The following is a 14300-nucleotide window of genomic DNA, read 5'->3' as shown; positions in this document are numbered from 1 at the left end:
ATGGGATATTTATTCTCCTTAAGACCAACCACTTACCATCATCACCATGCATACTCCCTAAAGCAGAGGGTCAAATTCTCTGTGGTGATGTTCGATATTTTCCTTGTATGATGTTAGCCACCAGCAATGTGTGGCTATCGAGAACTAGAAATATGGCTCATCTCAACTGAGATGTCCCTTAAGTATTAAATACATTTTGGATTTCAAAGATTTAAAATGAAAAAATTTATATATACAGTACATCATTTTATTAATGATTTTATTCTGATTACATGAAATTATAACATTGTGGTTAAATAAGTTACAGCATTAAAATTAATTTCATCTTTTAAAAAATGTAGCTATTAGAAAATTTTAAATTCTATATATGAATCACGTATTTTTAGTGGACAAGACTGGTCTAGACAGCCCTGAAACAATTTTGCAGACATAGGTCAAAGCATTTTGATAACTACTTTCTCCTACAGTTTTAAATAGACATTTTTTTTCTAAGTGTGAGTAGCTGCAAAGGATGCAAGTTCTATATCATAATTTTACAAATATTCTAAATATAGTTTCCTTAAAATCTTACATTAGTCCATTTTGTTTTTAGAAAACACTGACTGCATATTTTAAGTGCAGAAACTGTAAAATTAATCAGACAAATTGGAAATTCTGTGTGTTCAAAAAGTCAGACTACTCTATAATTCTATGTACTGTAAATTCTAGTTCTAGGATAGACAGAGTCACAGACAAATTCAAAGATAAGTGGGTAGACAGATGACAGATACATAATAAATGCATGCATTCATAAAGAGATAAAGAGGTGGGACTTTCTTTAAGTTTGGTGTTTAGAAGAAATAAGGTAATAGTTCCTTCAAATATTTCCTAGTGAATATATTTTTTGTTTTGTTCTAAAAGACTCTCCCCTCAGAAACTGTGTGCATGTAGAATTTTCTAGTCTATCTCTGGAATTTTATTTACACTCAAATAATGTAAAACATCAGCTTGTAATGTAAAGCTTTCAGCTGGGAAGATAATACATGACACACTTTTGAAACTATGAAAGATAATCATGAAAAGGAAAGTGATAAAAGAGAACAAACAGAAGAGGGTCTTCAAGCAGGACAGTATTAGAAAGCAGGATACATGAAAATGGTGTTCTGTCCCCACCTCTTCCCCCAAGTACACCCTGGGAATCGTTTGTGTACCCCAGAACACACATACATCAGATTGAAGACAAATGCACTAGACCAATTAAATCAAGGGAGATCATCCTTATAAAACTTAAGGAAAAATTCAAGGCAGAAAAGTACTCACTTCACATATGGAGCTAATGTCAAATGCATATCGTAATGCAAGAAGAACAATTAATTCAATGACCAGGCTAGTTTAAAGTGTTTGTTCTAATATTTTAACTTACTGTTCTGAGGAAGCCCTCAATTATGTTCATCATTGAAATTCTAAAATTAAAGGAAAAATTCCCTTATAGAAGCTTGGGGAAGGAATATGAAGTGACCCTGAAAACATATATTACTTTAAGACTGTAATGCTCAGTCATTATACTTTATTTCTAGTAAGCTTAATGGTGATGTGTGTAAACTGAGCAGTAAAAATGACTAATTTAATGGTATATCACCTATAAATTAATTAATTGAAAAATCAAAGATGGAAGACAACAGTACAGAGGGACATTTTATTCTGCATCAATACATAACTTAAATCTAACAATTAAAGACAAGCATATTTCTTTTCTTTTTTTTTAACATACAGTGTATTATTTTCTTCAGGGGCACAAGTATGCAAATCATCAGTCTTTCTTAATGAGATGGAATTATTTGCCAAGGATAGATATCTTTTAAAATTATTCTACTTTGAGATAATTCATATTTTCTTAACTAGTCAGTAAAACAACTTTATGGTTTGATATAATTACCTCTAATAGATGAAAAAGAGAAACTATTTTAGAGGATTCAAAAACCCTGACTGTCTACAGCTGTATTACTAGTGAAAGGGATAAACCAGATTTGAAAACAGTTCCATTCAGTTTCATCCAACTTCAAATCTCAAAATTTTTGCCATGATTCATATACATGTTTTGGACATTTAGAACACCATGATTGCTTTTAAAAGTATCAAATATATCAAACATAGGGCACCTATGTGGCTCAGTCAGTTAAGTGTCTGCCTTTGGCTCTAGTCATGATCCCAGGGTCCTAGGATGGAGTACCACATCAGGCTCCCTGCTAAGCAAAAAGCTTGCCTCTACCCTCTCCCTCTGCCACTTGTGCTCATTCTCTCTCTCTCTCTCTCTCTCTCTCTCTCTCTTGCTCACTCTCAAAAATAAATAAATAAAATCTTTTAAAAATACAAATCATCAAACAGGTGCACCTGGGTGGCTCAGTGGGTTAAAACCTCTGCCTTCGGCTCAGGTCATCATCCCAGGGCCCTGGGATCAAGCCCTACGTCGGGCTCTCAGCTCAGCGGGAAGCCTGCTTCTCTTCCTCTCTCTCTCTCTGCCTGCCTCTCTGCCTACTTGTGATCTCTGTCTGTTAAATAAATAAATAAAATCTTTTAAAAAAATTATCAAACATGAAGAAAACTTTAAACAATGGTATATGAAGAAAATTATAGATATTGAAGTTAAGCATTTTGGTTCATTGACGTTTACACCAACTAGGAAAGCTTGTGTGCCAATGGTTCATGCCAGCAACTGACTTCCAAAATGAGGTTTGTTTTTTTTTTTAAGATTTTATTTATTTACTTGAGAGAGAGAAGGGGATCCCAAACAGGGGAAGTGGCGGAGGGGAGGGAGAAGCAGGCTCCCCATTGAGCAGGGAGCCCTACACAGGGCTGATCCCAGAACCCCAAGATCATGACCTGAGCAGAAGGCAGACACAAGCAACTGAGCCACCCAGGTGCCCCCTCAAAAGAGTTCTGATCTAGGAATCTGTAGAAGCAAAACACAATTTTTCAAACTATGTTAAAACCCATTATAACATGCATCATAAAATCCATTTATTGAGGCATGACCAAGATTTTAAAAACAAATAGATCATAATAGATTAGAATAAAAACCAGAGAAGTGTATTCACATATTAAGGGAAAATGTTATTTTGTGGCACTGTGTGTGTGTATGTTAGTCAGCTGGACCACAGTGTAAAAGTATAATTCTATCAATGGGTCACAGGTAAAAATGCTTGAAAGCCAATTTCTTTAAGGATATCTTAAAATAGAGGTAAACCATCAGATCAAAAATTAATGTCCTCAGTCAGCTACTTGATAAAAATAGCAAAGAAGTGAAAGTAATTATGTCTTCCTTAGAAAATTGGATTTTTTTTAAGGAGAAAAAGAAGAGATAAAAGTTTGGCAGATTGGGTAAGATAAACAAGGAGAAATGCGACGACCTCTGTGAAACCTCAGGTGTCTCAGTAAGTGAGAATGAATTAAACTTAGCAAAGCCGACATCTTATAGAACAGAAGATAATTACCACACTTTGATGACAATTATAGGTAATTATCATGACACAAAAATTTTTCTATCTCAATGTAAGACTGATACAATGTGTTTGTTCCATACTATAATGAATTTACTTCCTGTTTATCTTGGTATAAGATACATATACCTTCCTGTGAGATTTATCATTGTGAGTAACACAGCTCTGACCTTTGCTGGCTATGTGGTCTTAAACAAGTTATTCAGCCTCTGTGTTAAGTGTAGACAGTAAAAGTACCTATTTCACAGCAGGAGCCTTATGAGGATTAAATAATTAATAAAAAGGGCTATCAATAGTATCTGGCATATTGCTAAGTGTTCAATAAATGTAACTTGGTTTTTCAAGTACTTCATGATTTTTTAAAAAAATGTTCTCAACAACCCATAATTTGCACAGAGAGGATACATGACAAATAAATGTTTGGTGAATTGAACTGACGACACAAGTTGGGTGAGTAAAATTATTTCCTTTATGTAGTTGAGAGTTTAGATACAGTGATTTTTCCCAAGTTTACTCAGATGTTTTGGGACAGCATAAGTTTCTGATCTAATTCTTCTGATTCATAAATCAGGACTTTTCTATGAGGTAAGTGTCACTGACCCCTGAATTGATTTTTGAAACCATACTGCTGTCATCGAGATTAGGTTTTATGAACATAAAACCTAAAACATTCTGGCAGGTAGAACATACTTTATCTAATAACAATGAGTTAATGTGTTTTAAGTCCTTACTATATCTAGCCCTCTGCACTTATTACCTCATTTATTTCTCACAGCTCACTATGAAATGCATATTCTTAGTATCCACATTTTTATAGATAGAGAAACAGAATTACAGGGAGGTTAAATAACTTGATCAAAGGTGACAGTAAATTCTAAATCAGTATTTGAACTACAATCTAAACCAGTTTTATGTGCTCTACTATGAAACTTGCCTTAATTTAACCTAGGAAAGATATCATACAATCTGAGAGGAATTTTGATTCTGCCTGGTTAGGTCCTTCTTACAAGGAGAAGAAGGAGAGAGAGAAGACAAGAAAACTTGCGAAGTTTTCAGCTGTTCTAACAATCATGCAGCATAATAATTTTATTCAAAGTATTGTGGGATATGCATGTTTAGATGTATTCCTCATTTCTAGTGAAACAGAAAGATAATCTAACCTTTTAAAATATACACAATGTGGATCCTCCATTAGTACAGACCACATTAAAACCAACTTCTTATAATAAGGAATAGCTGTATGACCTATGGTAATAGAGAAACAATGAAACAAAAGTAAGCTATATACTAAAACATGATGCATCTGAATAATAGGTCAAGAAGAAAAAATATGAAGTGAAAAGGCATGTTTCATGGCTTCTTTAAAAAAAGTCAAAACCAGAAAAAGAAATATGTACTTATAACCTTCAAAAATATATCTCAGAAAACATTAATTTATGATTTGAATGTGTTGTTATTTATATTAATAACTGGGAGCAGAACTGTATTGTTTAAAATTTATTTTTTCCAAAATTCTCATATAGGTTTATGTTTAGAGAATAAGTAGAAAATACTGCAGAAGTCAAACTTCAGTTATGAACTGCTTTTACTACATTTTCCTCATGATCTCTTTGCCTTTGTCTTTATGATTATGCTTTTCTACCACAGCTGGTTTTCCCTTACCTTATTTGTATTCACTGCTGTGATGACCCAGACGCACTGTGCATTGCTGTCATACTGGAATGGGAAGTTGGGAGACGTAAAGGTGCCACTTGGTCCTTGAAGATTAGAGCCACACGTCTTCACTAAAAGAGAAATTGCATTTTTAAAAGGAGTCTATCCGGCATGCAAAATTTTAGCAATAAAGTATTTTGTAAGCAGACTTTGAATTCAAGATTGTACAATTATAACCACAGTGAAATGTATACTAGGGCATTATGCCCCTTATCAAAGTGAGGGTCTTTTTTATACCCTAAAGTTCACAAATTCAGTATTTTCAACATTAATTGAAAATTAATTATGAATAACAGCGTGAGGCATTATAACTTACCTTAATTAGAGAGAGGTCTAGTTATGTAATACTGTGTTAACAAAAATCCACAGAGTAAGAAACAAAGCCATGGGTTAAGCAATCCAGATAGTATTTTATTTTTTTAAATTATTTATTTATCTATCTATCTATCTATCAGAGAGAGAGAGAGAAAACACACACAGCAGAGGGAGAAGCAGGCCCCCTGCTGAGCAAGGAGCCTGATGTGGGACTCAATCACAGAACCCTGGGATCATGACCTGAACTAAAGGCAGATAGCTTAATGACTGAACCACCCAGGAGCCCCTCCCATTCACTTTTGAATGTATTACAGCTGACTTCTCTCATTTGGGTATTGAATTACTTTCTCAGTGCCAGAAATGAACTCCTAATTGCTAAATCTAATATCTCTTCATTTTTTCCACATACTTGATCTCTTAGCAGTAATGGAAAGTATCGATAGGCTTTATTTGAAGTTATCTTGCCTTCCCTTATACAGTCCTGAACTCCCTTGATTTTTACCTAATTGGTTTAAATCATTATGCTCCATACCCTGTGTTCTTGTTCTATTTTTTTTCCTTTGCATTTGACCCTTAGATAGCAGAATTATAAATTGATTACATGGACTATTTTTCTTTGTTCAGTGTTCTCTCTGAATAGTTAATCTAATTCACTACTTCCACTACAACAATCATTTCTGTGCTGATAGCTTTCAAATGTATATTACCATTTTTTCTATCTCCTATTTCTAGAGTAAATGTTTCTCTGCTTGCTAGACATTCTATAAAATGTTTTAATGGAGCTTTTAAATAAACTTCTCTTAATTCATCCATCCACTTCCCTCCGATACAGACATAAACACTCCTCAAGACCTGTGGATATCTCATCTGAAACATTCCATTTTCCGTCTTTTCTTCTCTTCCCAGTACCCAGTACTTCATCACCATCTTTTCTTGAACTAGAAATAGCTGCTTAACTCCTTCCTTCTACTGATATTTCTCCGTGTCCTATCCATCTTTGTGTTATTATATTTATCTTTCTAAAAGACAGACTTGACTATTTTACTTCATTAAAAAGCTTGATCTCTGATTCCTCTATAATAAATTCCAAACTGTGAGGACCTAGATTTCTTTTCTAGTACATTTTATACGGTAAACATTCAACTTCTGCCAGAAAAAAAAAAAAATCTTATTCTTCTTTGAATGTATTACACCCTTTATCATTTCCACTTATTTCTATGATGTTTTCCCAGTCAAAAATGTTATTACTTCTTATATCCCCCTGCAGAAATTATATTCATTTAAACAAAGCCAAGCTGATGTGTCACTTCTTTTTGTAAGAAGTATTCCTAATTCCTCCACTCAGGGTTCTGTAATAGATTGTAGTCTTCACAGAACATTTATTTGAACAACAGATGTATAAAGGTGGTCAAGTGCTAGTGATCTGATAGAAAGTACAGTTATAAACATTTTAAGAACTTCACAGCAATAACAAATTTACAGCAATAACAAATTTGCAGCAATTCAGTGATTGCTTTGAAGTTAATTGAATTAGCTTCCTGATAAGACATACTGCTTCTTTGAGTGAGACACTACTTGGCAATTCTATGGCAAGCTTTGTTTTACAAGATGTATACACACTTATAATCTTCTGTGGACAAGACCTTGTTTTTCACCTCTGTTAACTCTTGGTACAGTGGCTTTCATAATGCAGGGATGTTTACTACTGGAACAGATATCCAAGTTCTTTTTCATAGTTCTTACATGGAGTAGCAAGTAAGTGATCCCTACATGGTGACAAAGAATTTTTGTAAATGTGTGTTAGACTAAGAAGTCGTCTTTTTGAAAATAAAGAAAAAAAAACCACTCATAAATGACAAGTAAAAATCACTCATAAGTAAGTTGGATTTATAAAATACTATGGGGGTAATAGATCAAGAAATCCTATGGAAGTAGATAACAGATCAGGAAAAGCTATTCTTAGGAAGTGACATAGAAAAATACTTGTTTTCTTTTTAAGTTTTGTTTTCCTCCTTCGGTAATTTAGGAGACTTTCTCCCATGGCTCTTGTAGAAACCTTATAAAGAACAAATTCATTCTGATCAGATCAAGCTACAAAATAACAAGCTGCCCATTTCCCCAGTAGCACTTCATAAGACATTATCTTTTTTTTTTTTTTAATTAGCATGTGACTATTATTAGAGATGGTTGAAATGAAATATTTTTAGGGACATTTGAGAGAAAAAAAAATATCATCCCATGCTGGCAAATGTAAAATATAAAACAATGCACTGATGAAAAATTGAGAAAATAAAGTGGCTCAGGAAATTAGTTTCTAAGATAGAAGTTATAGGAGTTCTAGTTTGAGCTATATTAACTTCAAATACTTGCAAAGTTGTGAAAAATACGTTTTACATTAAAATAAAATACTTTCAATGAAGGAATTAATAATCTAGGGAGGAAAAAATGCCCAGAAAATGAAATGAGCTTGGGAATTAATTTTCAACTGACATAATAAAAGATTTGCTGTAACAAAATGGATGAAACATGGTAGAAATCTATTATTACAGTGGACAAAGAGAAATAAGACAAGTGAGAGGAACACCACCAGAATAGCATTTGTTCTTTTAATGGGCAGGAGGAATTGTGGAGTTTTCATATAGAAAATAGAACTCCACTAAATAAGTACAGATTTCTGGGTTGAGTGTCAGAATTTTAGTCTTTCTGCACAATATCTGACATATGTTTAGAAGGATTCTGTTCAGTTCCATTTTATCTTTCTCTTGCACTTTCTTTCTGGGAAAGGAAATTCCTAATAGTTTAGAAAATCAGGTACAGAGATGTTTTTATTATGAAGGGAAGTCCTACATGGACGTTTAATTTGTAACAATCTAACAAACATGTGGAATTTAAGGAGTGACCTGCAAAATGGTTATAACCCTTTTAATACACCAGAATTTATTTTGTTTTTAATTTTACTTTAATACATATATATCTACCTAGAAAAACATGCTGATTTACCTAAACATCAAAAACCTATTGTTAAGCTTCAGATAAACAGCTATAGAAACTACTCTCTGGGGCGCCTGGGTGGCTCAGTGGGTTAAGCCGCTGCCTTCGGCTCAGGTCATGATCTCAGGGTCCTGGGATCGAGTCCCGCATCGGGCTCTCTGCTCAGCAGGGAGCCTGCTTCCCTATCTCTCTCTCTGCCTGCCTCTCCATCTACTTGTGATTTCTCTCTGTCAAATAAATAAATAAAATCTTTAAAAAAAAAAAAAAAAAAAAAAAAAGAAACTACTCTCTGAATCAATTTTAATTCTCAGATTGTGGACTCTTGGTCATGAAACACCTCCCTCTTGCCCCCTTAACATTCCCACCTCCCTCCCCACGTCTGAAGGTGAAAGATAAAACCTATTTAAATCTGTGTGTGGAACTATCAATAAGTAGTTCCATTTAATAATACTTCATTAGACATCCCAGTCCCTATGTCTTCATGAGAAGCTGATAAAGTGTCAGAAGTGGAGTAACAATTAGGACTAATCTTCCAATATATCTGAGCATTATCTGCATAAGAATGGCAAGTCTAATCCATGTCTTCACTGAAAGGAAGCATATAAATGTGGAATAATAATGAAATGAACCCAAAGCAGAAAACTGGAAAACAGAGGAGATGCCATGAAAGGGACAGAATAAAAATCAGCAAAAGGCAGACTGTACAGGATCAGATAAATCTGATTAAAACCCAGCACATGCAATTCCTTTTAAAAGTGAGAAATATAATGGACTTATGTTTCAAGTCAAAAATAAAGTACGGAGATACTTTATTTTTCTTTTTCTAGTTCTTGTTCATAATTTAACCTAGTCATGAAGGTCAAGTTTTTATACAATCCTGCTTCTTCCTGCTCTTTGTCTCACTGAGTCACCCTATTTGTATTAGGATGAGAGGACATATGGCATTGAATCAGTAATAGAAATGATTGTATGAATTTATGATTCAGTTTGCTTTTTGAGAAAAATAAAAGAAAATCCAACTTAATCTAAGGTTGCCAATAAGAAACAGATCAGTTAGGCGGTAGACTAGATTAATTATTATGCCTAATATATCAAGATACCATAGTGGGTTTTTTTTGTTTGTTTGTTTGTTTGTTTTTTTGACAGAGAGAGATCACAAGTAGGCAGAGAGGCAGGCAGAGAGAGAGAGGAGGAAGCAGGCTCCCTGCTGAGCAGAGAGCCCGATGCAGGACTCGATCCCAGGACCCTGAGATCATGACCTGAGCCGAAGGCAGTGGCTTAACCCACTGAGCCACCCAGGTGCCCCAAAACCATAGTGTTTTTAAGATCATTCATGAGGGAAGAGTTGGTGGAATGAAGAAAAGAAAGAAAGAAAAAGAGGGTTGATAGTAAAGAAGATGGAAGGGAAATTTAAGCAACTGCTTTGACAAAGGGTTTAATAGGTAAGAGTATGTACTATTTGGCTTCAAATTGTTGCTCTACCTTTTATAGACTGCAGCCTTTCCCAAATTATCTAGAAGATTCACTGAGAAGGTTGTCACTTGTACATTTAAAAACTGGTTTTTTGTTTCTTTAGAGGAAACTAGGTCAGTGTCCACTCGAATTTATGTAAAACTGACATAATCCAGAAAATCAGAAAGCAGGAATTTAAAGACAGAATTAACTAATAGACGTTAAGTTTCTACCTACTGGCCCCAAAAAATCACTGACATCTTTTAGAAGGCTTTGTACTTCCCAGAATTTAAAATCAGGGATAAGACTATCTGATGTACATCAAACAAGGCAGGAAACATTAGGAGTCAATTTGTAATTTCAAAATGCATCATGCTCTAACCTACTTACATAGCTTTTCATATGTGGTTTCCTTCATCTGGAATATTCTTTTTTAGCTCTTAACCTGCTAGCTAAAATTCATTTTTCCAAAGCCTTACTTGTATTAGAGCATTCTTACTCTATTTTAATTATTTAAATACTGCATTCCTTTATATTATATCTTATAACACCTAGGGACAAAAAAAGATTGACTTAGTGTATAAAACATAATAAATGCTCAGTAAAGTTTTTTATTCAAAAATAATTAAAGTGAAATACACCTAAAGATAATAAAAAAGACCAAAGTTTACAATTTAAATGCTCTAATTAAAACGTGAGAAAAAGAGGTAATTCACAAAGAAACATCTCAAGATAATTTGGAAATCACTTGAAATTCTAGATAATTTTTCCTCCTCGTTGAAAGGTCGAATGATAAATGATGATAGGTTTTTGTAATTTTTCAAGGAGATATTTATTCAACATCAAACATTGATTTAGAAAGTTCAAGGCAAAAAATGAATAAGATGGGATCATTTATTTAAGAGACTTAAGTCTTAAAAACACAAATAGGTCATTTTAAAAATGAGTTTCAAGTGTAAAGGTAAGCAGGTGTTAATGGGAACACAGAAACTGCACATTTTCGCAGCTTAGGAAATTAGAGAAGTCAAACTTGAGATGATGTCAAAGTTGAATGTTGAAAAGTTAGGACACATGGACTCCGAGTAGAAACCAGGAAGGTCTTCTAAGCAGATGCACTAGCTAGCATATTGTATATAAGAAAATTAAATCCCAGAAACATCTAAGATTGTTTGGAGCTGAGGAGATTCTTTAGGTAGAACTCGAGAGGTAAATAAACAGCTCTTCAAGGAAAGCCATACAGGATAGGTCAAGGAAGTTGTTGGATTTTAGGTGGTGGTGGTGTTGTTGTTTTCAAAACTATTGAAGGGCACTTGACTTAACTGTGTCTGTAATTAAGTTGATAAGTCCAGATGTCATATGAGGCATGGATTTAAAAAACTAAACACTAGAGGACGGGGGATAAGAATGAAAAAGTCAAGTCATGTCCTTTTTTTACCCTATATACTTATTTTTTTAAAATATAATTCTATTTAGTTTTAAATGCAAGGGCATAGTATATTTAGTCACTTAGTTATTTACTCAGTCATTCACTAATTATTAAAGCAAAACAAAACAGATGCACTCAAAAGTATGAGAATTAGTGAACACACAGCTGTGGACCAGCCCTGCCTTCATACACCTCACATTCTGGGGAGAAAGACAGACGTGAAACAGCACATTACAAGATTATATAATGAAAAAGGCTACGAGGAAAGTCCAGACATTCCTAAAAGGACAGCCATCCGTCCTTTTGTTGTGCTTTGCAGATATTACATTTTTTACAAATGAGGCTTCAGGGCAACCCTGCATCTAGCAAGTCTGTCAGTGTCATTTTTTCCAATAGCATTTGCTCATTTCATGTCTCCGTGCCACATTTTGGGAATTCTCATAATATTTCAAACTGTTTCATTATTATTATATTTGAATTGCTTTTGACTTGCTGCAATCTCATGATAAAACTTTAACGAATGAGAAGCTGGTTCGTAAAATGAGCCAAAGAAGTGTTTTTTTGAGATGGAATCTACTCCTGGTGAAGACTCTATAAAGATTGTTGAAATGACAACAAAGGATTTAGAATATTACATCAATTTCTTTGGTCACAGGGCAGGGTCTGAGAGAACTGACTTCAACGTATAAAGTTCTATTGTGGGTAAAATTCTATCAAACAGCATCTCATGTTACAGAGAAATGTAGCAAAAAAGAGTGAGTTGATGTGGCAAAATTCACTGTTGCTTTCTTTTTTTTTTTTTTTTTTTTAATAAGAAATTGCTACAGCCACCTCAGCCTTCATCAACCACCCCCCATATCAGCCAGCAGCCATCAACATCAAAGACCCTCCACCAGCAAAATGACTACAACTTCCTGAAAGCTCACATGATGGACAGCATTTTTTTTAGCAATAAAGTTTTTTTTTTCTATACATAATGCTATCATATACTTAACTAGACTACAGTACAGTAGAAACATAACTTTTATATGCACTGAGAAACCAAAGCACTCATTTGACTCACTTCATTGTGATATTTGCTTTATTTTTGGTGGTCTGGAACCAAACCCACAATATCTCCAAGGTAGGCCTCTGTGTGTGTGTGTGTGTGTGTGTGCACGTGCACGTGATTGTGTGTATGCACATGTATGTATATGTATGCATGTGTATATGTGTGTATATGTATTTGCAGGTACATGTATGTGTGTGTGTGTGTGTATGATTTGCTTTAATCTGAGGAGTCAACTCATAAAACACTAGTCCTCAAAAAATTAGAGGCCATCAGTACAATATAATTTAGGGCACGGGAAAGAGGGACAACACATGTCAGAAAATGATTATATGGAATTTAAAAAAATGTATATTGTTCAAGTGTATCCAACAACCAAATTATTAATATTTTTCTTTGAATTCTTTAAATACGCTTGCATGAATTATTTGAAACCATTGTGATTAGATTTTACATCATGGTGTTGCTGCTTAGCAATTTTTTAAGTATCTAAAAACAGTTTGGTTTTAGGTAGATGTATTATCTTCTCTCCATTTTTTTTTTTAATTTCTAGCAATAAGTTTAACATGTCCCGGATGATATGAAGACCACATAACAGACAACCATTTCTCTAAATAATGGGGTTTCATTAGAAGTTCTTTCCTGACTAACAATGACCGGCATATGCCTCTAACGTGGCATCCAAGATCTTTATAAAGGGAACTATAGAAAAGTAAAAAAGACTGGGAGACTACATCTGAGAACTGGGTTAGTGAATCTAGGATATGAAAAACATTGATATAAAAGTCTATTTCTCTATACAAAAATATATTTTAAAATTATCATTCATGATTTCAAGGAACAAAATACAAGTTCTAAGATTGTCAACCACCAAGATCACTTTTGAGTTTATACTACTCAAGGATAGCATCATTATGTAAATCTAAGACAATGTTCTGAAAAAAATTTCTACTATTTAGGAAGTAGAAAGGTCTTGGTACTAAACTATCATTCAGCGCAAAACAGAACAAAAAAAAGTGGTTCCAAATTATCTAAACATTGGATGGAAAAGGAAACTGTATCTATCATTTATCTGCCACAGAAAACAGCTGGGTGAAACAAACATTTTTAGTCTTATAAGCAGGTTAAAAATGTTTCATAAGTGGAACTCCAGAACAGAGTTTCTATATCCTGATAGGGTGACAGGTAAATTAGCTAAATTAAATATCTCAAAATTTAGATTAATAAGACATGAAAACCCCATATTTATTTAATATTGAGGACTGGAAAATAAATTGCATAATCAGATGTCACTTGCTCAAAAGCACAGTTGACCCACCTGGTAATTGGGCTGGGAGTGGGAAATTAAAAAATGGGGGTATGAGGCCATCTGGCAAGCATATGCCCAGGATAAAGGAGGAAACCTCTACTCAAAATGTTCAGATATTTCTGAATGTGGGCCAAGTTTTCCAGTTCTAATTTTTCAAAAGCTGAGAATCTGGATGTTTATGCAAAATATTTAATATTTAAAATGTTAGAAAAATTTTAAGATACAGCAATTTATTATAGGAAAAAGTATAAGCTATTTCTGGACAACAAATCTCTGATTTGCAGTGTTTGGTCCACATACTCGCTTTGATGTAAAATTAAAACAAGAGGATTAGGATTTCAATGGAACAAGAGAGTTTAAAAATACAATTGTACAACAGTTATACATAATTGTATTTCAATTACACAATTGCAAAAAATTATTTTAGTGCTTCTAATTCACAAGTTTTTTTTTTTTTTTAATTTGCTTTCAAAATGAAAAACCCTTAACAAGTCATTCATTTTATTCTCCTCTTCAATTTAATTTTTTAAGGAAATAAAATCTTTATTTTGGAAAAATTTTACATTCACA

The 14300-nt window shown here is 33.7% G+C and overlaps 1 protein-coding gene across 2 annotated transcripts in view; it reads right to left on the bottom strand.

Moving 5' to 3' along the window:
* The window catches only part of CSMD3 (CUB and Sushi multiple domains 3), a 1244673-nt gene that overhangs the window by 628450 nt on the left and 601923 nt on the right, over window positions 1–14300 (bottom strand). For both annotated transcript variants that reach the window (XM_059165746.1, XM_059165745.1), the window contains one exon: window positions 5139–5260. In XM_059165746.1, coding sequence (XP_059021729.1) covers window positions 5139–5260 — 122 coding nt within the window. The remainder of the gene's footprint in view (window positions 1–5138; window positions 5261–14300) is intronic.

This window comes from Mustela lutreola, chromosome 3 (genome assembly GCF_030435805.1).
Source record: "Mustela lutreola isolate mMusLut2 chromosome 3, mMusLut2.pri, whole genome shotgun sequence".
Lineage (NCBI taxonomy): Eukaryota > Metazoa > Chordata > Mammalia > Carnivora > Mustelidae > Mustela > Mustela lutreola.
The sequence above is the reverse complement of the archived record's forward strand: the minus strand, read 5'-3'. Positions and strand labels throughout refer to the sequence as shown.